The sequence below is a fragment of the Anomaloglossus baeobatrachus genome, chromosome 3 (assembly GCF_048569485.1).
Source record: "Anomaloglossus baeobatrachus isolate aAnoBae1 chromosome 3, aAnoBae1.hap1, whole genome shotgun sequence".
In the NCBI taxonomy this organism is placed as follows: Eukaryota; Metazoa; Chordata; class Amphibia; order Anura; family Aromobatidae; genus Anomaloglossus; species Anomaloglossus baeobatrachus.
This window is the reverse complement of record NC_134355.1, coordinates 656,806,688-656,834,228: the sequence shown is the minus strand read 5'-3', so window position 1 is coordinate 656,834,228 and position 27,541 is coordinate 656,806,688. Positions and strand designations below refer to the sequence as shown.

The 27,541-nt window shown below is 44.4% G+C and overlaps 1 protein-coding gene across 2 annotated transcripts in view; it reads right to left on the bottom strand.

Annotated features, from left to right (window-relative positions):
* Positions 1-5,041: 5,041 nt before the first annotated feature.
* The window catches only part of CLIC5 (chloride intracellular channel 5), a 238,346-nt gene continuing 215,846 nt past the window's right edge, over positions 5,042-27,541 (bottom strand). For both annotated transcript variants that reach the window (XM_075341180.1, XM_075341181.1), the window contains exons 5-6: positions 17,628-17,809; positions 5,042-8,748 (exon numbers count right to left, since the gene is read on the bottom strand). In XM_075341180.1, coding sequence (XP_075197295.1) covers positions 8,581-8,748; positions 17,628-17,809 — 350 coding nt within the window. In that variant the 3' untranslated portion in view covers positions 5,042-8,580. The remainder of the gene's footprint in view (positions 8,749-17,627; positions 17,810-27,541) is intronic.

Below are 27,541 nucleotides of genomic sequence, written 5' to 3'. Positions count from 1 at the left end.
AGTGAAAATGGCCAAATTGTACCCAAAGTGTCAATATATTATGTGGCCACCGTTATTTTCAAACATTGTCGTAACGATCTTGGACATGGAGGTCACTAGAGCTTCACAAGAGCCGCTGGATCCTCTTCCCTCCTCCATGATGACATCACGGAGATTGTGGAAGTGAGACCTTGCACTCCAACATCTTGCGCACACAGATGCTCAATAGGGTTTAGGTCTGGAGATGCTTGGCCAGTTCAGCAACTTTGGGACGCTATGGGAATGAAAAATGACTTCTCAGATAAGTACTTTTGATCTGTATTACCTTTGGTGATAGGTTCTTCATTTGGACAGGGTCACTGTAGGGTTGATCTAGGGCTTCCCGACGGTGAATGGGGGCGTCCATCTACAGTAACTGCTACTGCCCCCTGACCCATTATGGTACCGTGCTTCAATTTTAATTAAATTTCTGTGTTTCCCTTTATTGGGCTTTTTTAATTTAATTATTAAAAGATAATTTTTAACAGGGTTTTTTTTTACTTGAAGGTTGTACAGTACAGCACCTTTACCCTCAGTTTCTTTAGCAAGGCAGTGATGGTCTTGAAAGTGTGTTTGGGGTCGTTATCATGTTGGAATACCAAGGCAGGCTGTCATGCTCTGCTTCAGTATGTCACAGTACATGTTGGCATTCATGGTTCCCTCAATGAACTGTAGCTCCCCACAGCCGACAGCACTCATGCAACCCTAAATCATGACACTCCCACCACCATGCCTGACTGTAGGCAGGACACACTTGTCTTTGTACTCCTCATCTAGTTGTTGCCACACATGCTTGACACCATCTGACTGGAATAAGTTTATCTTGGTCTCATCAGACCACAGGACGGTTCCAGTAATCCATGTCCTTAGTCTGCTTGTCTTCAGCAACCTGTTTACTGGCTTTCTTGTGCATCATCTTTAGAAGAGGCTTCCTTCTGTTACAACAGCCATGCAGAGTAGTGTGATGCAGTATGCGGTGCATTGTCTAAGCCCTGACAGGCGAACCCCCCCCCTGTAACCTCTGCAGCAATGATGGCAGCACCTGTACGTCTATTTTGAAAAGACAACCTCTGGATATGACGCTGAGCACGTGCACTCAGCTTTTGGTCAGCCATGGCGAGGCCTGTTCTGAGTGGAATTTGTCTTGTTACACCCATGAACACACATGTTCATATATATATAATATATATATTATATATATACAGTATGTGTGTGTATACAGTGGTTTGGCAAATATTCATATCCTGCGAACGTTTCCACATTCTTTCACGTTAGAGTATTTTTTATTTTAGAAATTTGTGTAACATACCACCAGAAGGTAGTATTTCAGAAGTGATAAGGAAGTGATACATGGCTTCATCAATATTTTAAAAATATAAATATGAAAATTGTGACGTCCATTTATATTCAGCCCCCTGTAGTCTGATACCCCTAAATAAAATCATGAGTGACCAATTGCCTCCAGACATGACATAATTAGTGAGTTGAGTCCACCTGTGTGTAATTTAGTCTCAGTATAGCTACAGCTGTTCTGTGAAGGCCTCAAAGGGTGGTGTGAGAGCATTGGGGATCAAACAGCATTGTGTAAACCAAGGAACACACCAGACAAGTCAGGGATAAAGTTGTGAAAAGTAAAGCAGGGTTAGGTTATAAAAAAATTAGTCCAATCCTTGAACATCTCACAGAGCACTGTTCAATTCAACATCCAAAAATGGAAGGAGTATGGCACAACTGACATCCCAAGCAAGGAGAGCACTAAATAGAGAAGCAGCCAAGAGACCCATGGCCACTCTGGAGGAGCTGCAGAGATCCACAGCTCATCAGGTGGGAGAATCTGTCCACAGGACAACTATTAGTTGCATAGTTCACAAACCTGGCTTTTATGGAAGACATTTTTTAAAGCCATAAGAAGTCCCATCTGCAATTTGCAAAAAGTCATGTAGGGACACATTAAGCATGTGGAAGAAGGTCTTCTTGCCAGATGAGACCAAAGTTTATTTTTTTGGGCTTAATGTTAAATAATATGTGTGGCAGAAAACTAACACTGCACATCATATGGAAAACGTAGTGCTCACCGTCACACATGGTGGAGGCAACATTCTGATGTGGGGAGGCTTTTCTTCAGCAGGGGCAGGAAAGCTGGTCAGAGTTGATTGGAAGATGGATGGCACTGAATACAGGGCAATCCTGGAGGAAAAATAACACTGCACATCACCCTGAAAACACCATCCCCACCATCACACATGGTGGTGGCAGCATCATGCTGTGGGGAGGCTTCTGTTCAGCAGGGACAGGGAAGGTGGTCAGAGTAGATGGGAAGATGGGTGGAGCTAAATACAGGGCAATCCTGGCATGCAGACTTGAGACTGGGGCGTAGGATTATGTTCTAGCAGGACAACGACCATAAACATCCAGCCAGAGCTACTATGGAGAGTTTAGATCAGGGCATATTCACGTGTGTGAATGGGGCAGACACAGTCAAGACCTAAATCCCCTTGATAATCTGTGGCAAGACTTGGAAAAAAAATTCCTGTATGTTTGTAAATTAGCTGAAGTATAGCTGGATTTATAGGAATCTGCCGCTGATGCTGCTGTAAGCACAGGAAAACAGAAATGCATTTTTCATTATAAGGAACCACGGACATGAATCAGATGCTGGCTGCACAATCGCTGTCATGTATGTTTTACACCGCTGTGTTTCAGAGTAAACATACTATGAAAAGCCAGCCATGGAACATGTGTCTCTGCTGACCAGTTACCAGTTTACTCTGAAAACTTACCTGACTGCCATCGCGCAGCCGCTGTCTGATTCGTGGTGCCTGTGGTTCAGGCATCATAAATCTAGTGACATATTCCCTTTAAAAAGGGGGTCTCATATATATCAATCACTCCAGGTAGGGGATAAATGTCTCATTGCTGGAGGTCCAATGATTGGGACTTCCTCCAATCACAAGAAGTCCTTTGTGTGACTGCAGCAGTGGTGCACCTCTGTGACCATCACGTCAATCACTTCTTCTGGTTTATTGGAGTGCAGTGCACAAGTGTGTCCACCGCTCATATGGACAAGGAATCAAAGTGATACTTATACAGTTGAAACCTGAAGTTTCCATTTACTCTCTAAAAAGACACATCTGCAGGTTTTTCCCTCCGCTCTCTATACAGACACATCTGCAGGTTTTTCTCACTATCTGACATAAAATCATAATAAACCTTTCCCGTTTTAGCTCAATTAGGAACCAAAATTATTTATATTTGACAAATGCCACAATAATGAGAGAGAGAATGTTTTAAGGCATTTTTATTACTTTCTGCAAAGTCAAAAGTTTCCATACAATAAGAGTACTATGCCTTTAAACAATATGGGACAGCCTATATGATGTCATGTCTTTGGAAGCTTCTGATAGGTTTACTGGCAACATCTGAGTTAATTAGAGAAAAAACATGCATATGTGTCTTTTTAGATAGTGTATGTAAACTTCTGGTTTCAACTGTATGTGTGAATTTCCATTGTATTCACACAGGGGACTTTGCAACCCCCTTTTTTGTGATTTGGAGTCCCAGCCGTTGGACGTCCGGCGATCATATATTTAGCACCCATCTTGTGGAGGGATAAAGGAAAAGTACGATAAAAACTAGAATTTCATTGTATTGTTTTACGGCTGGGGTAGAGGAGCAAATTGATTCCTAGGACCCTTGTCCAAGAGCCAAGTCAGTATTTGGTGGCCGCTGAATGGGAGCCCTGTGAACCGTCTCCATGGCTCCTCTTCTGATTAGCTATTGCGAGAGAATAGAATTCATTTTGTTCTTAAAGAAACCATCTTGTCTTATAACTGAATGATGTCATAGGCTTCAGCTAACATTGATGGGTGGGGAAGCATCATATTAACTTTCAACCCCTGCAGCTCTTATTGGTGTATAGTTCAGAGGAGTTATTTCTTTGTTTGAGGTACTATATAAACTGGTCACATGATGTAATAAAGCAGAAACTTTCAGTACACCACAAAGTGTGTGTTGTATTAATTTCCATAGCGCTCGTAAAACAAATCTTATTAATTTGGCGTTCAAGAGACATAGAGTAAACTGGATACACAACAAGAGATGGATAGAACACGTAAGTGAATCGGGCCTAAGGCCTATTTCACACGTCAGTGAAAACCACAGACGTTTTTCACTGATGTGTAAAAAACACATATATCCCTCCGTGTGCCGTGATTTACGGCACACGTGGCTTGTCCATGTGCAATCCGTTATCCATTCTCCGTGATCGCACATGGAGATAAACTCACCTGTCCCCGCTCCTGCTGTCCGTGGTGCTGAAGAGTCCCGCAGTGCAGCATCTGGCCGGCGCTGACCCTGCTGCAGCTACTTCCGGGTTGGCTGTGGCTGCATACATGAATATGCAGCCAGTAATGAGCCGGTTCTGAAGCAGCAGAGAGCAGCGGCCGGAGACAAGCAGAGCTGGAGAAGGTGAGTTAAAAAAGTTTTTCATTTTCAATGTCCGTATTTTTGTGGTACGTGTTTCACAGATCACACCATAGTATGGTCCGTGGAACATCAGTGATGCCAGAAAAAAACAGACATGTCTCCGTGCGGCAATCACGGATATGCGTATGCGCTGCACGGAGACATGGTCAGTAAAAAAATCACTGATGTTTGTGCAGACCCATTGATTATAATGGGTCTGCATATGTCAGTGATTCTGGTACGTATAAAAGCTATCACATATGTACCAGAATACCTAATACAGAGGCAGGATTTGGAGTGACTGATGTGACAGAGGGTCCAAAGCCATCTGGACCTGGGTTCAACGTTTCTCTCTGCACCCCTTATTGCTACCCCCCTGCCGGGCCAGGTTACAAAGAACCTATCCCCGACAATATATTATATTATATATATATATATATATATATATATATATATATATATATATATATATATATATAATTTTTTCTATTTTTTTATTTTTATTTATCTTTATTATTTTTATTTATTTTTTTTATTTATTTTTTTAAACAAACAAAAGTATTTGAAATTGAATTTATTAGGTGTTTATATACTGCAATTTAACCAAAAGGGCACCACCCTTTAAAGAAAAAAATAAAACAAATGCCTACAAACAGATTCCGCAAGCTTTATGTGTGCCAGAAGTTCTTCAAGCAAACTGTCATTTTCATTTTTATTTCAAAACTCAATAGTACACATCATAAAAATAAGCAACTTTGTAATATATCTTATCAGCCAAATCTTCATTTTCTGTAAGAATTTATCACTCATTATTAATCACTTCACGACTTTGCGATTTTTCCATTTTTTAACGCTTTCTTTTTTCCTTCCCTTCTTCCAAGAGGCATAACTTGTTAAGTTTTCAGTCAGTATAGCCATATGAATAATTGTTTTTTTGCAGGACGGGTTGTACTTTTGAATGACACCATTCATTTTACCACATATTGTACTGGAAAATGGGAAAAAAAATTCAAGTGCGGTGAAATTGCTAAAAAAAAAATCCAATTGCACAATTGTTCTTTCGGTATTTTATTTACCATCTTCACCGGATGATAAAACTGACCTGGCAATATGATTCTCCAGGTCAGTACGAGTACACAGATACTAAACATGTATAATGTTTTTTTTTTAATTAATTGGTGAAAAATAAATCTGAAATTTCAAAAAGAAAATTCGCTTTTGTCGCCATTTTCTGAGACTCGTAATGCTCTTATTTTTCAGGACTGAAGGCTTATTTTTTGCGCCCTGAGCTGATGTTTTTACTGATACCATTTTTGGATAGACATAATGTTTTGAACTCTTCTTATTTTATGTTATTGCATTGTTGTGGCAGACAAAAAAATGTAATTCTGGTGTTTTTGGATTTTTTTTTGTTACGCCCTTTACCGACCAGATTAATTAACTTTATATTTTGATAAATCAGACATTTCTGAATGCGGTAATACCAAATACTATATGTGTCTTTTTTTTCTTTAAATTGTTTTATTTTCAATGGGGCAAAAGGCGGTTGATTTAAACTTTTGTGGGGTTTTTTGTTTTCTTTATTTTTTTCAGATTTTTTAAAAAAAATTTTTTTAAATTTTGTAGATTTTTTACTAGTCCTCTTAGGAAACTTGAAGAATCATACGCTCTTTGTCCTGTACAGAGCTGGATCAGAATTAGCTCCATTCTGTATGACAGAAATCATTACCTCCTATGAATGTCGCTCGCAGCCTCACAGCAGCATGCACAGGAAGTTCATCATGACGGACACAGGGGTCATCAGCTGACCCCTGGCTGTTATGACAACACATCGGTGCTCCGCGATCATGTCACGGGGCCACCGATGGGAGCGGGAAATGGTGCGCTCCCCACCGGCGCGTGTTAAATCCTGCTGTCAGATTGACAGCAGAATTTAAGTGGTTAACAGCGGTGGGTGGATCAGAGATCATGTGAGAGGCCGATGATGTCTGATCACATCAGCTAACATGTGCAGGGAAAGACGCGGGCTTGGCATGCATCAAACGCAGGGAGACAACTACATACCAGTATGTCCAAGGCCATGAAGGGGTAAAAATTCTAAAATCTGAGGTAAAATCTCTATTCACTGAAGACTTTCCCATTACTGAGATAAGAGATGGCAGTTGGTGCTGATTAGATTCTATGTAGATAGAAGGGGGAGGAGCTAGAGGCAGGGGGAGAAGCTACAGACAGAGCTCCACCCTTCTTCCCATTTCTATCTACATAGGAGATGGCAGTTCTATGTACATAGAAATTGGAGGAAAGGCGGAGCTCTGCCTCTAGCTCCTCCCTCTGTCTCTAGCTCCTCCCTCTTCTATCTACATAGAATCTCATCAGCACCAACTGTCATTTCCTATGTAGATAGAAGTAGGAGGTGAGGCGGAGCTCTGCCTCTAAGTCCTCCCTCTGCCTCTAGCTGCTCTTCCATCTACATAGAATCTCATCAGTAACAACTGTAATCTCCTATCTAGTCTCTAGCTCCTCCCTCTGCCTCTAGCTCCTCCCTCTTCTATCTACATAGAATCTCATCAGCACCAACTGTCATCTCCTATGTAGATAGAAGCAGGATGAGGGGCGGAACGCTACCTCTATCTCCTCCCTCTGCCTATAGCTCCTCCCTCTGCCTCTAGCTCTTCCCTCTTCTATCCACATAGAATCTCATCAGTAACAACTGCCATCTCCTATATAGATAGAAGCAGAAGGGGCAGAGTGCAACCTCTAGCTCCTCCCTTTTCCTATAGCTCCTCCCTCTGCCTGTAGTTCTTCCTTCTTCTATGTACATAGAATCTCATCAGCACCATCTGCCATCTCCTAAGTAGATAGAAGCAGGATGAGGGGCGGAGCTGTCTCTAGCTCCTCCCTCTAGCTCCTGCTTTTCTATCTACATAGAATCTCATCAGCACCAACTGCCATCTCCTATGTAGATAGAAATGGGAGGAGCGGTGGAGCTCTGTCTGTAGCTACTCCCTCTGCCTCTAGGTCCTCTCTCTTCTATGTACATAGAATCTCCTCAGCACCAACTGCCATCTCCTATGTAGATAGATGCAGGAGAAGGAGCAGAGCTTTGCCTCTAGCTCCTCCCTCTGCCTATAGCTCCTCCCCCTTCTATCTATAGAGAATCTAATCAGCACCAACTGCCATCTCCTATGTAGATAGAAATAGGAGGAGGGGTGGAGCTCTGTCTGTAGCTACTCCCTCTGCCTCTAGGTCCTCTCTCTTCTATGTACATAGAATCTCCTCAGCACCAACTGCCATCTCCTATGTAGATAGATGCAGGAGAAGGAGCAGAGCTTTGCCTCTAGCTCCTCCCTCTGCCTATAGCTCCTCCCCCTTCTATCTATAGAGAATCTAATCAGCACCAACTGCCATCTCCTATTTCAGTAATGGGAAAGTCTTCACTGAATACAGATTTTACCTCAGAATTGATAATTCTGATAATGACTGATCAATTCTGGCAGAGAAAGAAGCAGATTTGTCTGATAAGATACAGTATATTACACAGTTGCTTATTTTCATGTGCACTATTGATTTATAAAATAAAAATTAAAATGACGGTTACACTTTAATTTTTCCACAAGGTCTTGAAAAAAAAATTCCAAAAACAAGCAATAAAATAAAAATATAGACCACTCTGATGGTAATCGAAGAATATCCTACTCTAGCTATAGATATAGAGAGTAGCATGGAATCAAATATATATATATATATAAATTATACAATTATCTATGATATAATACAATTTATAAATCACCTTGAAAGGAGTGCGCTTACATTACAAAAATACTTTATAAAGGATAGCGGGTATTGCCTTCAATCTAGGATGGAAATTACGGGTGGAGGGTCTGAGAATCATTGTCTTTCAGTCAATGCAAATTGCTGGAGGATTTTCCTTGGACATTGTAATTGGATGGCGGACAATCTGGTAGATGAGTGTATCGGCGGTGTGCCGAGAGGCTGAGATCATGATGTGACGGTCACACAGGAAAAGGTCCATCCGGAGACAATATGGGGGGGGAAGTCTTTTGTGAAATACTATACTTGGTGGCATTTACTCAGTTGTTAGGACTTGGAGAGCCTCTTTGCTACATCGGCATAGGCCAGCTCTGTCTCTTTGTCCGCGGCGCATGTATTGGTAAACTCGTCTCTGGCATAGGCGTTCTTCAGGTATCTCCACACTCCCGTCATCTCGGCTGGGATTTCATAGTTGCGATACTTCTTGGCAACAATCTGGAAAGACACAGTATGATAATGATGTTCAAAACATTAACCATGACATACAAAGCCATCCACAACCTGTCTCCTCCCTACATCTGTGACCTAGTCTCCCGGTACCTACCTGCACGCAACCTCAGATCCTCACAAGATCTCCTTCTCTGCTCCTCTCTTATCTCCTCTTCCCATAATCGCGTACAAGATTTCTCCCGTGCCTCCCCCATACTCTGGAATGCTCTACCTCAGCATATCAGACTCTCCCCTACCGTGGAAAGCTTCAAGAGGAACCGCAAGACCCACCTCTTCCAACAAGCCTACAACCTACAATAACCCTCAGTCCAGTACAGCACTGCGCAACCAGCTCTGTCCTCACCTATTGTACCATCACCCATTCCCTGTAGACTGTGAGCCCTCGCGGGCAGGGTCCTCTCCACCTGTAGACTGTGAGCCCTCGCGGGCAGGGTCCTCTCCTCCTGTAGACTGTGAGCCTTCGCAGGCAGAGTCCTCTCTCCTCCTATACCAGTCTGTTTTGTACTGTTAATGAATGTTGTACGTATACCCTCTTTCACTTGTAAAGCGCCATGGAATAAATGGCGCTATAATAATAAATAATAATAATAATACCTATAATCCACCAACAATGCCCATAACACAACATTAGAAGGTTGGTTCACCCATATTTTTTATTGTCTAGATCGATATTATATTGAGAAACAATGTTTCTCTCAAATACCTTATGTTGGCAATAGTGCCCGTGAGAGGCGCTATTGCAGACCGCTGTTCCCCGCTCCGTGACCTTCGGGATCCATGACCTCGGGGATCCGGTGACGTCACGTCAAGTTCCGGATCACGTCACATCCCTGCGGCCGGCCCCAGTCTTCCTGACTCACTGGGCTGTGGGCGGAGTTTGACCACTTGTCACAGCCCAGTGTGTCTCCTGCTTGCAGCGCTCTGCTATGAGAGAGGAGGGAGCAGGTGGGCTGTGACGAGCAGTGAAATGTCGCCCAATACCCAGTCACTCACGGACACTGCGGCCGGCCACGGTGTCAGGAACTTGACGTGACGTCACCGGATTCCCGAGGTCATGGAGCCCGAGGGTTACAGAGCAGGGAACAGTGGTCTGCAATAGCGCCTCTCACAGGCACTATTGCCAACATAAGGTATTCATATTACTATATAATGTAAGGAAAAATGAAAAAGAAATCCAGGTGTGGTGAAATAGTTAAAAAGAAAAAGTACCCTTTTTTTGTTTTTATTTTTTTTATTTTACCATATAACGTACGGAAAAATTGAAAACACATCCAAGTCAAGTATGGTGAAATAATTAAAAAAAATTGTAATTTTGCAATTTTTTTTTTTTTAATATATAATGTATGGAAAAATGGAAAACAAATCCAAATGTGATGAATAGTTAAAAAAAAAAATTACCATTTTTTTTACCACAAATCCAAGTATGGTGAAATAGTTAAGAAAAAAGTAATTTTACCATGTTTTTTATTTTATTATATAATGTATGTAAGAATGAAAAACAAATCCAAGTGTGGTGAAATAGTTAACATGGTAAAATGTGTATTTTTGTACTATTTCACCACACTTGGATTTGTTTACCATTTTTCTGTACATTATATAGTAAAAAAGTGTAAAAAAACCATGGTAAAATTACTTTTTGAGCAGGGTAGATCAAAGTATTGTAGTGCGCCTGCGCAGGACCTCAATGCCGGCTTGTGTGGATGACGTAGGACGCGTCATGCACCCAGGCTTCAGAAGAAGAAGGACAAAGATGGCCCAAAGAGGAGGCGCTGGTAACGGAGAATGGAGACACCTATAAAGTGATTTTTACGTTCCACACAGTGGCCTGGGCTCTTATATATAGCATGTTAGAATGCTGTATACAAGAGCCCACTGGTGGTGGACGCAGCTTATAGTCGCAAAATCTGGTGACAGGTTCCCTTGAAGGAACTGGTGATATGATACACATTACCATGTGGTGAGATGCTCTCACAAAGTCATGCCACTCTGTGAACGGTGGGAGTCCGACCCCTGAGACCCTCAATGATCCTAAGGAAGAAGGAGCTGAAGAGCTAATTTAGCACTTAGGCCCATTTACAGTGTTCTCCACAGCGCTTCTGGCCTTCCGATATGCTGGGGACCGGTAGCACAGCTCCAGTTTTCTCCATAGCCGAGTGGCCAAGAGTAAAAAAGAGTGAATCCACCATGTGGGATCTTCTTTCTCAGGATAGGTGGGTTACAGAGTTTGGATCTTCACATATAAGATTGCAGAACTATGCCATGACTTTATGTGGCAGGAATACCCTCTTAACTTTACAAAGTGGCAGACCACCCAAGTGGGGCCCTGAATAATTTGTTCTGTGGGAAGGGAATAACGGAGGGAGAGATTTACTAATGTTTTTTTGACTGTTTTTATGCAGTTTTCTTTTCATACCATGTCCCCCAATGACAAAGTTAACACTGCGATCCCGAGGCCTGGTGAAATCAATATTCAGCCACTGACTTGAATAAATTCCGATGGTGGTCTACGGCTAAGTATCGAGCCAGACATAAAGTTTCCCTCACACTACGTGTGCACTTGTTTTCTTCTATTTTTACACACGTTGTAGAAACCTCCAGGGAATTGCATTTCCAAAAATATATCCAGGTCAAATGTATTTATATAGATATAAAATTAAAAAAAGGGGGCGATGAACATAGTACGGGCCTGGGTGGTCCAAACCAGAGTAAACACTTAAAGATCTCGCAAATCATATTTATTATTTGGCTAAGAAAATAGAAATGCTGGAGTAAATGAAGTGTTTAATAATCCGCCCCGTACCGCCGGTGAAAGCAAACATAGTTAACGCTTTAAGGTGAAGAGCCTGGAACCTGAGTATGTTTTCAACCCTCATTAATTTGTCTAAAATCCCTCAACCAGAGGCTGTACTGTAACCCTGAACTTGTCAAATCTCTATGTACCTAAATCACAAAATTGTGACTCCCCTAGACTCTCTGAAGGGGAAAAACTAAGGCCAACTGCTCCTTAGGACATCAAAGAGTATGGTCAACTCTTGCCCTGACACGCTGCAACATCCTACTACCTATGTTTCTCTATAGCCAAGGTGTAACGCCTGCCTGGATCCACAGACTCAGACGGGCTGTAATGGACAAGCTAGCTGGTAGCCACTCACCAAGCAGGACCCCCAGAACCCTGAAACCCTTTAACCTCTATACAGGGATTTGGAATTACACAGGGCCCAAGGTGATCACTACCTGTGGAAGAGTGCAGTCCAAGAGAGTAGTTATAAAGCAGGGTCAAAACCAGGAATAGCAGAACAGGGACAGAATCGTCAGGCAAGGACGTAATCAGAAAATCTAGCAGAGGTCAAATCCGGATCGGGCAGCGAGGTACATAAACAGCAGGCAGAAGGGTAGTCAGGAAACAAGCAGAAGTCAGAACACCAGAATCACTAAACAGAACAGAGCTGAACAGGATCCAGAATATCAGAACTACCTCTGGCAGTGGTCAACAGACAGGAGGGTAATTAAGAAGGGTGTGCTGTCTTCCCATTGGTTGTGACTGAATAATGGTAACTTCAGCTGGAATACACACACCACCTATAGTCAGCCAGTGGTACTGCAGATCCTAAGGAAACCCAGCCCAGTGGATGAGCGGAGCTTGCTCCCACCGGCGCCTCTGGAATCGACTCTTCTCCCATCACCAGCACTATCCAAGGCAGGAACACAGCGTTGCCTGGCGATTGGAGTAGAAGTCGCTGCAGCGGACTCCGGTGGTGACGTAACACAAGGAGGTACTCCTTCTCCTTTTGGCAACTTAAATCCAAGCAAAGCTCCCTGGGAAAAATATATGAGCTTTGATCAAGAAGGCAACAAACTGCTTTCTAGTGGAGGTAGCTCAATGTGGACTATGACGAAGCATATTAGTCAACCCAAAATTTCTTCTAAAAAAACCGACCATGATCATGAAAAGCTGACCATGATACCAAAGGTACGTCTGCAGGTGACAATGTTTGGGCCAACGTCTTTGCCCTAGCATCTGAACAACACTGGTTTAGTGGCTTTCCTCCCTCCACCCAGGAGACGGCTGGGATGGGAATGGTTAATCCCACACAAATAAACAGACGGGGTAAACCAAAACTCAAACTCACAGAGGTATAGAGAATACATGATCAAAATGAAACTAAAGGAAGGGAGGAAATAATCAGACAACAAGAATATTTCCACAACACACCAAACAGCACACAGAAGTTCCCAAGCAACTGGATATAAAAGCACAAGGACCGGGATCGCATAAAGCTATCATCAGCATGGGAGAACAGCTTCCACCATCTTAAAAAGGGCAAAGGCAACTGTGATAGGTCTCCTGCAACATGTGACTCAAGCAGCAATCTACAGGCTAGTAGTAATTGGGCTTGCAGGATTTAATTTCTAACAAGATTTCACTTGGTTTGACATCTGAGCCTGTCTGTGTGACGCCCTGGCAAAACCAGGTTGTCACAGGAGACTGCATCCATCTTCCAGATGCAGGATCCCCTCCTCCTTGTCCTACCAACACAACCCACACACAGGTACAACATCAGCCACAAAAGCCTAGTCACCCCTCCAGGACAATAGGGACACACCAGTAAACGGAGCCAGGTAGATGGTGACGCCCACCTAGGGGTCCTGAGGTGTCAGGGGAGGGAACACAGACAGTTAGAGTTGAGCAGTGGAAGTGAGAGGAGTGAAGTGGTAGTCGGGGGTGGTAGCTCCCGGACTACCTGAGCTGACTAGGTGGCAGACGGCAGAGCAGGGCCACAGGCGACGGAGATCCGGTCGCAGGAGACCTTAAGTGGACTGGGGCAGGGTTGTAGCCCGCTAGTGCCGACAGCGGGAATCCGGTCCGAAGGCAGTGCACAGTCGGGATGCCTGGATCTTAGGGCGAGGACAGCTTCAAGCCCCTTGCCAATTAGCCAGCAGGGGACAAGATTCCACGTCTTATCCCACCAGTGACCCCAGATAGAGTGAGACGGAAGCACAACGCAGGGGATAGAGCATCTGCAAGTGCCTGCAAAAATTCCAAGGGTCAGCTCTCGCGGGCAACAGCTCCCACAGCAAAGACACCGGGAGTGGACTTTTCCCATTTTATGCAAACTAGTCAACACACAAGATAAAACACTAAAGTGCAGGAGGAAGGGCCCCTGTCCTGGCAACCAGTGTGTGGCATCCGAGCACACCCCTTCGGAGGCTACCGTTATCCGTCACTTGGTTTACTACTTGGACTTTGTGTGGTTTAATCAACAACAGTGAGTACACCAGTGTCATCCGGTCCAGCCTGCAGATGGCGCCCCAGCACTGCACACCACCTACACCTGGGCCCCGGGACAACACCTCCCCTACCCGTGGAGGGGATACCATCCTGCTGCCTTGCTCCATCAGCCCCGGGTGCCCCCATACCAAGGCAGCGGCTGTGTCACTAAACTATCACCGCAACCCACGGGTGGTGTCACTGACAAACTCTTCCCCTGTAAATACTCCCCTTTATTAAGTGGTGGGCGACAGGCTGCTGCAAGAGTCCCGGATCCGGCCGCCACTCGAGCCACAGCCACGATACCGGATCCGAGCATCTCGAGTAGCTCCACACTGGCCGTGACCTGCGACCCCGCCCGCGACATCTGTGCAACTCAAAATCAGCAATGTGTTGAGTGTCTGACTCTGCTGTGTGAACAGCGTCAAGTGTAGCCCTGACACTCAGCGAGTTTTGAGACAGACACTGTGTGATACTTTGAGGTCTGGGAGGCTATTGTTTCTTCTGTGAAGACCACCAACTGGCATTGGAAAAATTAAACATCCAATCAGTTCCCCGCTTTGTATTGATGAGGGGTAAGAACCTTGATTGAACCTTAAATGCTGTCTACAAATGGGTGTTTTCGCCTAATGGAGGAGACTGATTTGGCTGAAAATCCTTAGTTATGTTGTAAGGCTTGTTAGGGTGCTGGACATCGAGGTGTGCCGCCCCTGTGCCAGCAGCCGAGCTGCTCGGATCCGGATCCGCGGTGGCTCGAGGGGTCTCCGGACTGGGGTCGTGCGGCCACGCAAATGAAGGGAGGTATTTACAGGGGGATGTGTTAAAGTTTGTGACGCCACCCATGGTATGTGGTAATTAGGAGTACCACCGCTGCAGTTGGGAGTACCCGGGGAGAATGGAATGGGGCAGCCAGGTGTTAGAACCCTCCACGGGTAGGGGGGATAACCCGGGACTCGGTGATGGTTAGGGAGTGCCGTTGGGTGCAGAGGGGTCACTTGCGTACTCACTCAGCCCATTAAGCTGACACCAACAACTGCATAAACCAAAGTTCTGGATACCGCTGCCGCTGAGGGGAGCTAGTTCGGGTCCCGTCCCCAATGGTGCTGCCTGGTGATCTGTGACCTGCCTCCTGGCACTAAGTTTACTTCTATGTAGGTCCCGGTAGTATGGAACTTGCCGGGTCCCGCTCCCCACTATGGCTAAGTGTGGGAGCTTGCTCTCAGGGTTCACACTTGGGATTTTCTGGACCGTTTTGAGTGGAAAGTCCTTTCCCACTCGTTGCACTGGTACCCCGATTTTGGAGCGGGTGGAGAGCGGATCTTGAAGGCTCCGTTCTCTTCGGGTTAATTGTCAGGTTGCCTGAAGCTACTCCCTGATCTAGGGTCCACTTACCCCGTCGTGCCCTGGTCCCAGCCCGGTGATGGTGCAAAGCCGCCGGCTGTCCTCTTTGACAGTTCTGTGCCCCTTGCCACGATCCCCTGAGACCGGGGTTCCAGCTCCTCTAGGCCCAGACCACCGTCTACCACCTAGATAGCTTCCTAGGAGCCCAGCTCCTGACCTCCTCTCTCCTTCCCTTCCAAACTACAACTCACTACTTCTTACACTCCTGACCTCCCCTCTCCAACCCCCCAGGTGGGCGACTCTATTCCACTCAAGCCGTCCACTGGTGTGTTTGGTGGGTGTGGTGCAGAGTGTACCTAGGATTTTGATTAGCTGATGTAGGTTACACCATATAGTTGGGGACCCATAACCAAGAAAGAGGTGGATATTGCACAGAAGGGCAGATTGTGCAATACCCTGTGACGACTTGATAGACCAGGGACGTCACAAACTTATAAGACAAAAAATGTCAGTAGAAGGCACTAGAGGCCTAGGTTTCTTTAAAGTCATTTGTACTGCATCATCATAAACATGCTGCCGATGACCCAAAGAACAAGCAAAGTGCTCAATCGTTGGCTGAAATTACCATTTGGCTTGTGCAAAAGATCATTGTTCTAGGCAGCACATCATCCTGTGTAAACCAGACATGTGATGTCGAGAACAATGACAGTCTATGAGCACAGAATAATCTATTTTTGACCATTCTGTGTGCATTTGAAGTGTGGTTTCTCTGTCTAAATACGTTATTGAACAACCAATGATCTGCAAACACGTTGCCAATCTGTACTCCTTTAAAAATGCCGGTCGGCTGCTGTAAATCCGGCCTTCCTCCTGGAGGAGAACTAGTTTGCATGATTCTCTTTAATTACAAATGTGAATTCTAAGGTCCAAAATGCTACAATATGTTGTTTAATATTGTTTTATTTATAATGATTTTCTAATTCCGGTGCCCTTCCAGTGGTGCCGCGGCTCGAGGTTGTGAGGCTCATGTGGGATTGTGATATCATATGAGTTCATAGTTTTAAAATGAAAATGTCCCGGACAAACCCATAAATGGAAACTAGTCATAGTATAGGCAAACAAATGTTAGAGAACAAATTAAGAACCCATTTAAGAACTAGCAGGCAAGTAGTTGCAAACTACCTGCCTGTTCTACCCGGCAACGACTCAGAGCGGTCACTTATTGCTCCTGCCGTCAATTCTGCTGCTTCACATCAACAGAGTAATTTATACTCTTTCAGTCTCTGACTGCTTATGTCATGTTGATAGACAGATTGCTCCCTGCATGCCAGCTGTCATGTTATATGCTTGGCTCAGTCGCCGCTGAGCCATTGCATGTTTCCTATTTCCAGGGTTTCTGGTCATGGAGGGGCTAATCCTCCGGCCTCGTTTCGAAGGTCACGCTGCTATATTTTTGTGCTGCCACCTCCGGAGCATCGGCAGTAATATTTTCTGCTTGGCAGTCTGCGTGTCTGGCTCTTGTGAGTGTACTTTTATCTGTCCTGTTTCCCTGCTACCCTGTCTTGACCTTAGTACTCTTTGTATCTTTCGTCCGTCCCTGTTCCCTGACTTCCTTACCCTGCCCGTTGTCTTCCCGGTCCTGTCTGTCTGACCCCGGTTCCTACCTGTGACTCCTTCCCCCTGTATGTTACTTTGGTCTCCCGGCTCTAACCTGTATTTTAGTTCGGCTCCGATTCTCCCTCTTGTAGTTTACGTGACCTCTCGGCTTCTGACCCCTTGGCTTCCACCTGACCGCATTTTGCTCTCTCTCCTTTGCTATTGACGAGACCTCCTGTTACTGATCCAGCTTATTAACTACTCTGTCGCCCTCTGGTGAGCTTGTCTGCTTACTTCACACTGAAGCTGCACCTCCAGCTAGCTTCAGTACTCTCATAGAGTAGAATACAAACATGATACCAGTTATCAGTCAACACAACATCGGCAATGACGCCCTGTCAACATAGCAGATCAAAAGAGAAGTTGATGCTCTGTCAATATGACTTTAGCGGGAGCCGCAGAATCGCCAGCAGGAGCAGGCTGTGACCTCTTGACGTCAACAGAGATCTGTGCCAGGCAGAACAGGCATGAAGGTATCAACTACCTGCCTGTTAGTCCTTAGGCTCATAGTTATATAAAATAGTACCGGACAACCCCTTTATTCCCTTTAAGCTTCCATCCCACCCCAGAGATGAGACCAATCTTGGCATAATACTACCTTGACCACATGAAGCTTGGGTAGAAGATTGCAGTCAGCCAATGTCAATTCATCTCCATCCAGAAATTTCCTTCTAGAAACTTTTTCTTCCTCTCGGCTGTTTGCGTCAATCTCTTCGGTGAGTGGCGTGTTGAGATAAACATCTAGTTTCTTCAAGGCTTTCGACAACCCTTTCTCGAGAGCTATTAGAATGCAAGAAAACCAAAATGTCACAAAAACATTGTAGACAAACAAACCAACACTACCTGGAAGGAAAATTCAACAGATAGTTTACATAAACTATATTTACTTAAAGGGGATGTCCAGGATCATTACACTTATGGCCTATCCTTATCATGAATATCTGATCGGTGGTGCTGCAACACCCGACACCTCCACCGATCAGCTGTTCCAGGGGCCAGCAGCGGCCGGAAGATCTCAGTTGCAGAGCTGAACAGCTCCGTTAGCTGTACAGTGGCAGAGCCTGGGTACTGCACCGTATTCAAACCAAAAGAGGGTGGATATGCAGTACCTGAGCATGGCCACTATACTCTGCGCTGTGTGGGTCCACAACTGAGCACTTCAGGCCGTTGACGGCATCGGAAACAGCTGACCCTAAGGATAGGCCATCAATGTAAAAGTCTCAGACAACCCCTTTAATGGTATGCACACCAGTGACTATGTAAGGGGAATACATGTAATAGCAGAAACTGCTGTGTGAATACTGACATGAAAAATTCAATAGCTATATGTAAGAATGAAAATGTGAAAAATGGAACCTGCATTACTGCCATGAACATATGAATCAAGAGAAATTTAGCTACTGAATTGATCAATGCAATAGAGCCCCAACACTACGCCAAAGTATTTCTCTACGTTGGGGTCCCTAGCTTGTGTGTGTCCTCTCATGCAGTTAAAAAACTTACCGTGTATGGGAAGCTGAGACCCAGGCTATATATACGATGTGGATTGGCAATAGGTGTGTATGGGGAGGGTTCACAATTCTATGTCTGAACTGGGTGCAAAAACCTAAAAAAACATCACTATGGGGAGATAAGGTATGCACACCAGTGACTATGTAAGGGGAATACATGTAATTTTTTTAGGTTTTTGCACCCAGTTCAGACATAGAATGGAGTTCCAAACGTTATTTCTTATTTGTTAGTAGTTTTTCGTTTGTGAACCCTCCCCATACACACCTATTGCCAATCCACATCGTATATATAGCCTGGGTCTCAGCTTCCCATACATGGTAAGTTTTTTAACTGCATGAGAGGACACACACAAGCTAGGGACCCCAACGTAGAGAAATACTTTGGCGTAGTGTTGGGGCTCTATTGCATTGATCAATTCAGTAGCTAAATTTCTCTTTATTCATATATTCATGGCAGTAATGCAGGTTCCATTTTTCACATTTCATTCTATACATATAGCTATTGAATTTTTCATGTCAGTATTCACACAGCAGTTTCTGCTATTCCATGTATTCCCCTTACATAGTCACTGGTGTGCATACCTTATCTCCCCATAGTGATGTTTTTTTAGGTTTTTGCACCCAGTTCAGACATAGAATGGAGTTCCAAACGTTATTTCTTATTTGTTAACCCCTTTAATGGTAACCTGCCAAATTAAAAATGCAGACACAGCAGTATATCTAAGAGCAGGAGGAGCTGAAGAGATTGATATACAGGCATAACATGTATCTTATTGACCTTCATTCTTGGTTATTCTCAGGAGTTCAGTGCCTCAATTTAATCTGTCAAAAAAGTCTGTCAATCATTAAAATAGACCACTCACTCGATTCCTAAGTAGTGAAGCGTGAGCTCTACCAGGGTGATCGATATTCCTGATGAAAATTTGGATGCTCAGACAGTCTCGACTAATGTACAGAGTGTAATGGAAGTCAATGTGGAACTCAAGCGTTTTTCCAGAAAATCTTGGAAGGTTAGGACTGAATTTACTGACTGAAGACAGTGTTGTATAGTAGGTGCAGCATGAGAGAAGTCCTTGAGACCATGATGTATGAGCATTGTGGAAAATTTGTAGAGCAGTAGGAGATATTGAAATATTTGTAATGAGGAGCGGGCACTACCATGCTCGGGTGCTGGGTACTCGTAACTAGTGATAAACGAGCACTACCATGGTCGGGTGCTCTGTACTCGTAACTAGTGATGAGCGAGCACTACCATGCTCGAGTGCTGGGTACTTGTAACTAGTGATGTGCGAGCACTACTGACGGGCCTCATGGGATCTGGGGAATATTCGTCACCGGGCTGGTGAGGGTCAGGGGATGTCATGGGTGGCCCTGTCCGGTTTTGTGACCCCGTCAGTGTAACAGCGTGTCCCTCCCCCGCCTGTGCTCATGGTGTAATAGTCTGTCCCTCTTTGACTGTCCTGTATGTACTACTTCTGGTGGGAAATTGTTTGTTCTTCTCATGTATCAAATGTCCAGGGGGAGGTGGGCCCACAATGAGACCCATGTTAGTCAATTTGTTGGATCTTGGCTGGAGAAGGACTCGGATCTATAGTTGAGGCTAGATCCTAGTGCCTGTGTTCGGACTGTTACAGATTGGAGATCAGTGGCCACATGGGATTGTGTTTTGTTGTTCACCCTGTTGGACTCAAGGAACTCATATAAGGACGATTGCCATATTTTCCGTGGCATCGGAATACCGGGAGGCGCCCCCGGATCTGTTATTTGGTCTTCACAGCAATTTTTACCATTTTTTTTAACCATATGATTTTTGGAATGACTGCCATAGGCAGATGCAGAATTTTTTGTGAATTTGCTGCAGATTTTTTTTTGTCTTGTACCTAACATGTAAGATGGCTGAAAAACCGGAGCCCATACAAGAGTTCATTTAAGGGAGTCATTGCAAAACATGGGATTGTGGGCGATATTGAATATTGTTTACCCGCAGGAAAGTGATCCCCAGGAAGCTCAGTTTATACCTAGAATTAAACAAATTTGCATACATTATGTGTGAAGTGCGGTTTGTTCTGTCGGTATTTGATAATATAAACGCCATCGCACTACACTAACCAGATCCCCTTATTATACCGCTCCGGCACCTCTCCGCTCAGCATAATCATACACCACATTACAACTACACTATAAAGTTTCATACTGACTCAAAAGTAAAGTAAATGAACATGAAATGTGACCACTGAAGTAGAGATTTGCAAAGAAGGGAGTGTCATGGGTGTACTTTGGTGAACATAGGAAAGCCTATACTGGCCCTAAAGCTGGGGACCGTGAGCTCACCCTTACACCCAGTGGTACCTTTAATGGTAGGAAGGTCCAAGCCTCCAACCTAGGCCCTAATTCCTGTCCTTGTCCTTGATGTTATGAACCCCCCTCCACAACCAACCACCCGGGGAAAATGGGCAAGAACAGAAGTCTAACTCCACCAACAAATATGGATAAACAGGTAACAACAGAACAACTACCAATCATGCATCCGATAACCACACAAAAAGGAGCCACCAAAAGTGCATGAGTGGAAACGACATAAAAGAGGGAAGAAAACAGACTACTGGGAAACTATCATACAATAAACAAACACACCTGAAAATGCTGCAGCCCAAAGCACAACAGAGAGAGAGAGCGTTCCACAGCTCCTTCCACCTCCTGGCCAAGCTTCCAAATGATAGCAAATAACCAGCACCCTCTGCTGGAAGTAGAGGGTATATATAGGACCTGGGTGTGGTCCCCACCGGAAACACCTGCCCAGGATTCAGGAGCTGCTGGAAGGAAACCTGGCATTAACCCTCTCCTCCCCAAAGGAAAGGGAATTAATTTAATCAGCAGAGTCCCACAAGATAAAGTGAGACTCTGACCCAGAACCTGTCACAAAACTCCACACCAGAGGAAAGTCCATGACAGGGAGACCCTTGACGACATTGACCCTGGACCAACATGAAACTAACAGGCCTGTTGAGTTTGAGTTAATTATGGAGACTTTGTGGTTCTTCCAGCACAGCAGCTGAATTAAGGCCTTCCCATCTGGCTGCCATGGTGAGGATGGTGGTGGCTTTGACCCATAACTAGATTATTAATCTCCCTTTAAAGGAAACATAACAGTATATTTGTACATGTGGAAGAAGTGGTCTGACTGTATAGGCACTGGTCCCCCAATAAGAATGATACCTTTTTTGTAGAGATCCGATGTGCCAGTCCTGAGAAATCTAGAGTAGAAGCCGTATGTAAATAAGCTAGGGGGTGTGTCATGCTGTTTCCTAAAGTTCTGACACGCCCCCCAGAGCACTTCCTGTCTGATTTGCATATAGGTTCTACATTTGATTTTTTGTGAATGGCACATCGGATCTCTACAAAAAAAGTATCATTTTTATTGTGGGGAAAGCTTCTATACAATTATTCCATTAATTCTGTATGTAAACATTTTTAACTGCTATCCTTTAAATGGTTATTCCCAACACCGAAATGCATTACCTATTCATATTGGTAACTTTCTGATCAAATGAACCTTCATCAATCCCAAGAACAGGGTTCTGAAATAGTGGCTGAGCGAACAATGGCCTCGCATGAGGAAATCAGTGATGTCCCTGCTGCTGCAGCCAATCATTGGGCTCAGTGATTATGCCAAAGTCGACAGCATGAGATCTTTGAGGCTATTGTTTGGGTGCAGTATTTACATGTCACAACTGCACCCCTGTAAATGTCAGAGAGCAAAAGAAAGGAGTAACAGGGGCTTTAACAATGTCAACATTTCTCCCCCATGCGCCGTAACATGCCTAGGCCCTCGCTGGCCACTCTGACTAGTGAACGTCAGCGAGAGGTTAGTCTCGCCACTGCACTAAGACAACATGAAGAAAGTAAGACAAATGGGTGGGAAAAGACACCACAAAAAGTACTCCTTGGTTACTTCAACAGGAAACTTCACAGCTGCAATAGAAACAACACCCCAGTTATGCAGAGACGAGCTCTTTCAACATAGACAGCAAAGACATGAGCTATAACCTATAGGGAGCAGTGAGGAGTGGATATTTACAGCAGATGGGAGTTGCTGCAGCTGAGGTTACAACTACCTGTTATATCAGAGCAGGATAGAAATGAACCTTATCCCCTTCAGTTTCAGATGGAATTAAATACGCTCCAACTCAGGGTAAATGGAGAGAGGGCACTAAGGGGTACTTTGCACGCTGCAACATCGCTACTACGATATCATCGGGGTCAAATCGAAAGTGACGCACATCCGGCGCTGGTAACGACGTCGCAATGTGTAACGCCTAGATGTGCCGATAAACGATCGCAAAAGCGTTGTAAATCGGTGATCTGTGTAGCGTCGGACATTTTCATAATGTCGCACCAATGGGAGATACGATGTTGTTCCTCGTTCCTGCGGCAGCACACATCGCTGTGTGTGAAGTCGCAGGAGCGAGGAACATCTCTTTACCTGCCTCCACCGGCTATGCGGAAGGAAGAAGGTGGGCGGGATGTTTATGTCCCGGTCATCTCCGCCCCTCCGCTTCTATTGGCCGCCTGCCGTGTGACGTCGCTGTGACGCCGCACAAACCGCCCCCTTAGGAAGGAGGCGGGTCGCCGGCCAGAGCGACGTTGCAAGGCAGGCAAGTGCGTGTGAAGCTGCCGTAGCGATAATGTTCGCTACGGCAGCTATCACAAGATATCGCATGTGCGACAGGGGTGGGTACTACCACGCTTGGCACCGCAATCATCGGCTAGCGATGTCGCGGAGTGCAAAGTACCCCTAAAGCAAATCTGCAATCAACAATACGCTGTGACCTTCTGATACCAAATCCCCCTGAGATCATATAAGGCCATGACATACTTGTGACACCAGCAACGTCCGCTTCCTACAAACATGCACATTTCACTTCTGATGGCCAGCTGGTCTTGCCAAAGTCATCGGGTTGGTCAAAAATGAATCTATTGTTTATGGTCCTCAAAAGAGTCAGCCCATTTTTTACTACATTAGTGGACAAATTAGGGCCAATTTACTTGATGGCTTAGATATTTAAGTATCTGTCATGGTTCTGATTTGCGGTGTTCTGCTCTCCTGCAGAGCCGATGCTCTGTTGTTGTTGTATTGGGCTCCGGTGGACGGGTTGTTTCCTGCGTTGGTGCTGGGAGGGGTCTGTTCACAGGCGCCTCATTGTAGGTGATTGCTCTGCTTCATTAGGGAGCAACTTCACCCAGAATGTCACCAGTCGTAGTTCCTGTTCTGCAGTAAGTGCTTCTGGCTCCCGTAAGTTTACTATTCAGATCTTGACCCCGGACTTTAGTTACCCTTCTCCACCTTTTTCTCTGACTCTGACGTTACCTCCTGGCTCCTGACCTCTGGCTCATACCCCGACCTCAGTGCCGCTTTCTCCCTGTGTTCCATACATGACCTCCTGGCTCCTGACCTCTGGCTAGTACCCCAACCCCAGCTCCGCTTTCTCCCTGTGTTCCATACATGACCTCCTGGCTCCTGACCTCTGGCTCATACCCCGACCTCAGCGCCGCTTTATCCCTGTGTTCCATACATGACCTACTGGCTCCTGACCTCTAGCTAGTACCCCAACCCCAGCTCCGCTTTCTCCCTGTGTTCCATACAAGACCTCCTGGCTCCTGGCCTCTGGCTAGTTCCCCAAACACAGCTCCGCTTTCTCCCTCAGTTCCATACCTGATTTCATAGCTCCTGATCTTGTACCCTTGTACCTTGTACCCCAACCACGTCTCCGCCAGCTCCCAGTATCCTGTCGTGTCCTCCCGCTTTCAAACCCCGGCTTGTTTGACTATTCCTCTATTCACTACTTACTAGTTGTATCTAGTGACACCTAGTGATCAAGCATTACAGTATCACTGATATTTTAGGAACTATGGAACCTCAATTATTCCTGGCACTCTACAAGCAAGGAGCTGGCAAATATTGTTGAAGGCATCAGCACATTGAGCCATTTGTCATTCTTCTGGACTATTTATGCAAAAAATAAAATTATTTTGTTCTAAGTTTGTAGCAGTTGGTTGGACTAGGTCATACCATGTTTTTGGCACCAGTTGTCCACAACCATTAGATTTCTTTGTTGTGTCTATGGCTCTAACTGCAATACTAGCCCCCGTACTAGTCGTGCCGACCTCCCCCATAGAGTATTATCTGGAGACCGTCCGCAATGAAATGTGCAAACATAACATGAAAACCCCATTTATCTTAACCTTATCCATGAACCGTTTCAGATAGACTGGGGGAAGGGGGAAGGTTCGGGGGGTTCATGCGACGCGTCATTGCTCACCAGACGTTTATCTAGTAATATTAATACATTCAGATGAACAAGAGGGCGGCTTGTATACAATTGTTTAATTTACAGCCTCCCAAAACATGTTGATTAAAGAGACGGTTATTGATGCCAATAATTGCCCGGCGTGAACAATGTACGCACTGTGATTTCACACGTGTGCTCACAGGGGTTACCTGTAATTATCTATAATTAGGTGCAGCGGAGAATTTTCGAGTTGCACACATTTTTTCTTTTTTAGTCTCTTGGCACAGGCCTGCAATCATCTGTATGTGAACGGATAGATACGCTTACCAATAAGAGCAGACAGGCCGTAAAGCAAACAAAACAGCGCGGGCCACCTCCCAGGCGCACACGGCTAAAACAACATGGATTTCACGCCGGGTAGGGAATACATTTCCTCCCCTTTAAAAGGATCTCTGGTTATTTGTATGAAAATATTAAGGAGCACTTGCAAAATATTTTTAGAGTAGTTATTTTTTTTTTTTTTACTATTATTTTGTATTCCCTTTTCCCCCGCGTTGGTTCATTACAGTATGGCGTGGAGCTGAAAAAGTGAGTATTTTAAGCACTGATTATTAAAAATAAAATGAACTTAAAAAATGAGAAATTAAAAAACGTTGGCGTTTCAGACTTGTAACCAATTTTGTCTTAGAGCGTTCAACTTTTTGAAAGTTTGCTCAAAGTTGCTATATTTTATAGAATGCAGTTTAGGGGTTAATTTAACCATTTATATTGATTAGTTTGCCCTTTTTTTGGCAACGAGGAGCTTCAGCTCCTCCATACGTTTTCTATGGGATTAAGGTCTGGAGACTGGTAGGCCACTCCATAACCTTAATGTGCTTCTTTTTGAGCCACTCCTTTGTTGCCTTGGCTGTATGTTTTGACACAATTGGGATTCCTATTGTTTGGGTCGGGGACCATTAACTACTCAACCTTCTCTCTACCTCATATGATTCAGAGGCAAAAATCAGCATCTATAAAGCTACAACCAAAGGAGCAGCCTATAGGCATGATATTTGGTCGAAGACCCTGGTGAGACTCTTCCTCTTCGCCCGGTTTAGCTACTCATCTTCCTATAATAGTTTTTGATAATGAATGACATCTTGCCTGAAGAGTTCCAAAGCCATACTTCTGGAAATATCTAGACCTTTATAGGCTATCTAGTTCAACCTTTATGACATCAAAGATATATGTACTAAACTATGTGAAACCAGGCATAAAATATATATATTTATGCGAAAGTCAGACCGTGAGGGCTCCACACTCCTGCGCCAGAGAGAGCCAGTGATTGTAAACCGCTTCAGGAGAGGTGTGCAACAATTACTATCTTCTTCATGGCAGCCGGTCACCATCGTAGATATAGCAGAGAGACACAGGACACTGGAGAACTCTTGACAAAACAACAGTAAATGGTTTATCAGATCTTCCATCTTCACGACAGATATGGCCACACTTATACGGTTCTGCTGCCGCTTTCTCCCAGGGAACTCAATCTTGGCTTATCCTGAGATCTGTGACCTAGTCCTCCAGCTGCTGGGCATATGCCTCCTCATTCCCCTTTCTTTCTCTTTGGCTAACCATGGTCCTTTCCACTACGCTAGATGGCTTCTAGTCACTCGACTTCCTTTGGACTGTCCAAGGTTCTCTAGTCCCTGGACTCTTCTAAACCTGTTCCAAGGTGGGACCCTTGGAGAATACCTCCAGGTTCCCCAACGAACCCAAGTTACGAAGCTATGTCTTCACTTCAGGAACCCACCATGCAGAACTGTCACCTACAAAGCTCATCGCTCTAACCAACCCAATGGCCATCTGTCACTCCTCAAACCTTTCCTCTAAGTTCTCTGTAACTAGGAAGAGTCTAACACTGCTTCACACTACGATGCCATGGATTAAGAGCTTGCAGGGCACGCAAGGTCCCCCTGCTCACACCAGCAAATGTCCAGGCCTGTTTTAAGTTTACCAATGACCATCTGGATGATCCAAAGGAGGCACGGGAGAAGGTCATGTGGTCAGATGAGACCAAAATACAACTTTTTGGTATCAACTCCACTCGCCGGGTTTGGAGGAAGTTGAAGGATGAGTACAACCCCAAGACCACTGTCCCAACCGTGAAACATAGGGGTAGAAACGTCATATAATTTGGGGGTGCTTTTCTACATTAGGGGCAGAACGACTTTACCATATCGAAGTAAGGATGGTACTACAGCTAGTATATATATATATATGTATATATATATATATATATATATATATATATATATATATATATATATATATATATATAAAAATAAATATATATATATTTATCATTTTATAGGATATCTAATATATAGTATTTATAAGGCTTTTTTCCCTGTTTTTTGTCTAGTTCTAATTGGCCCCCAAGTATTATTGTTTTTAAACTGCTGGAATAAACCTAAAACAGCAAAAAGGTTGTATATGGCTGATCTCTACCCCCGTATTTTCAAACATACACAGGATATTTTTAACACAAGTCCTCACATTTGCTATTCATTCATTGTTACATTTTCCAAAAGTGAAAAAAAAAAGAAAGAAAACTGACATCCCTCGACCTAGAGAAAGAGAACAGAAACTACATTTGTATATAAACTTGTGCAAGTAATTATATTGCTATTGATATATGTATATACAGAGAATTATAGGTGGCATGTACA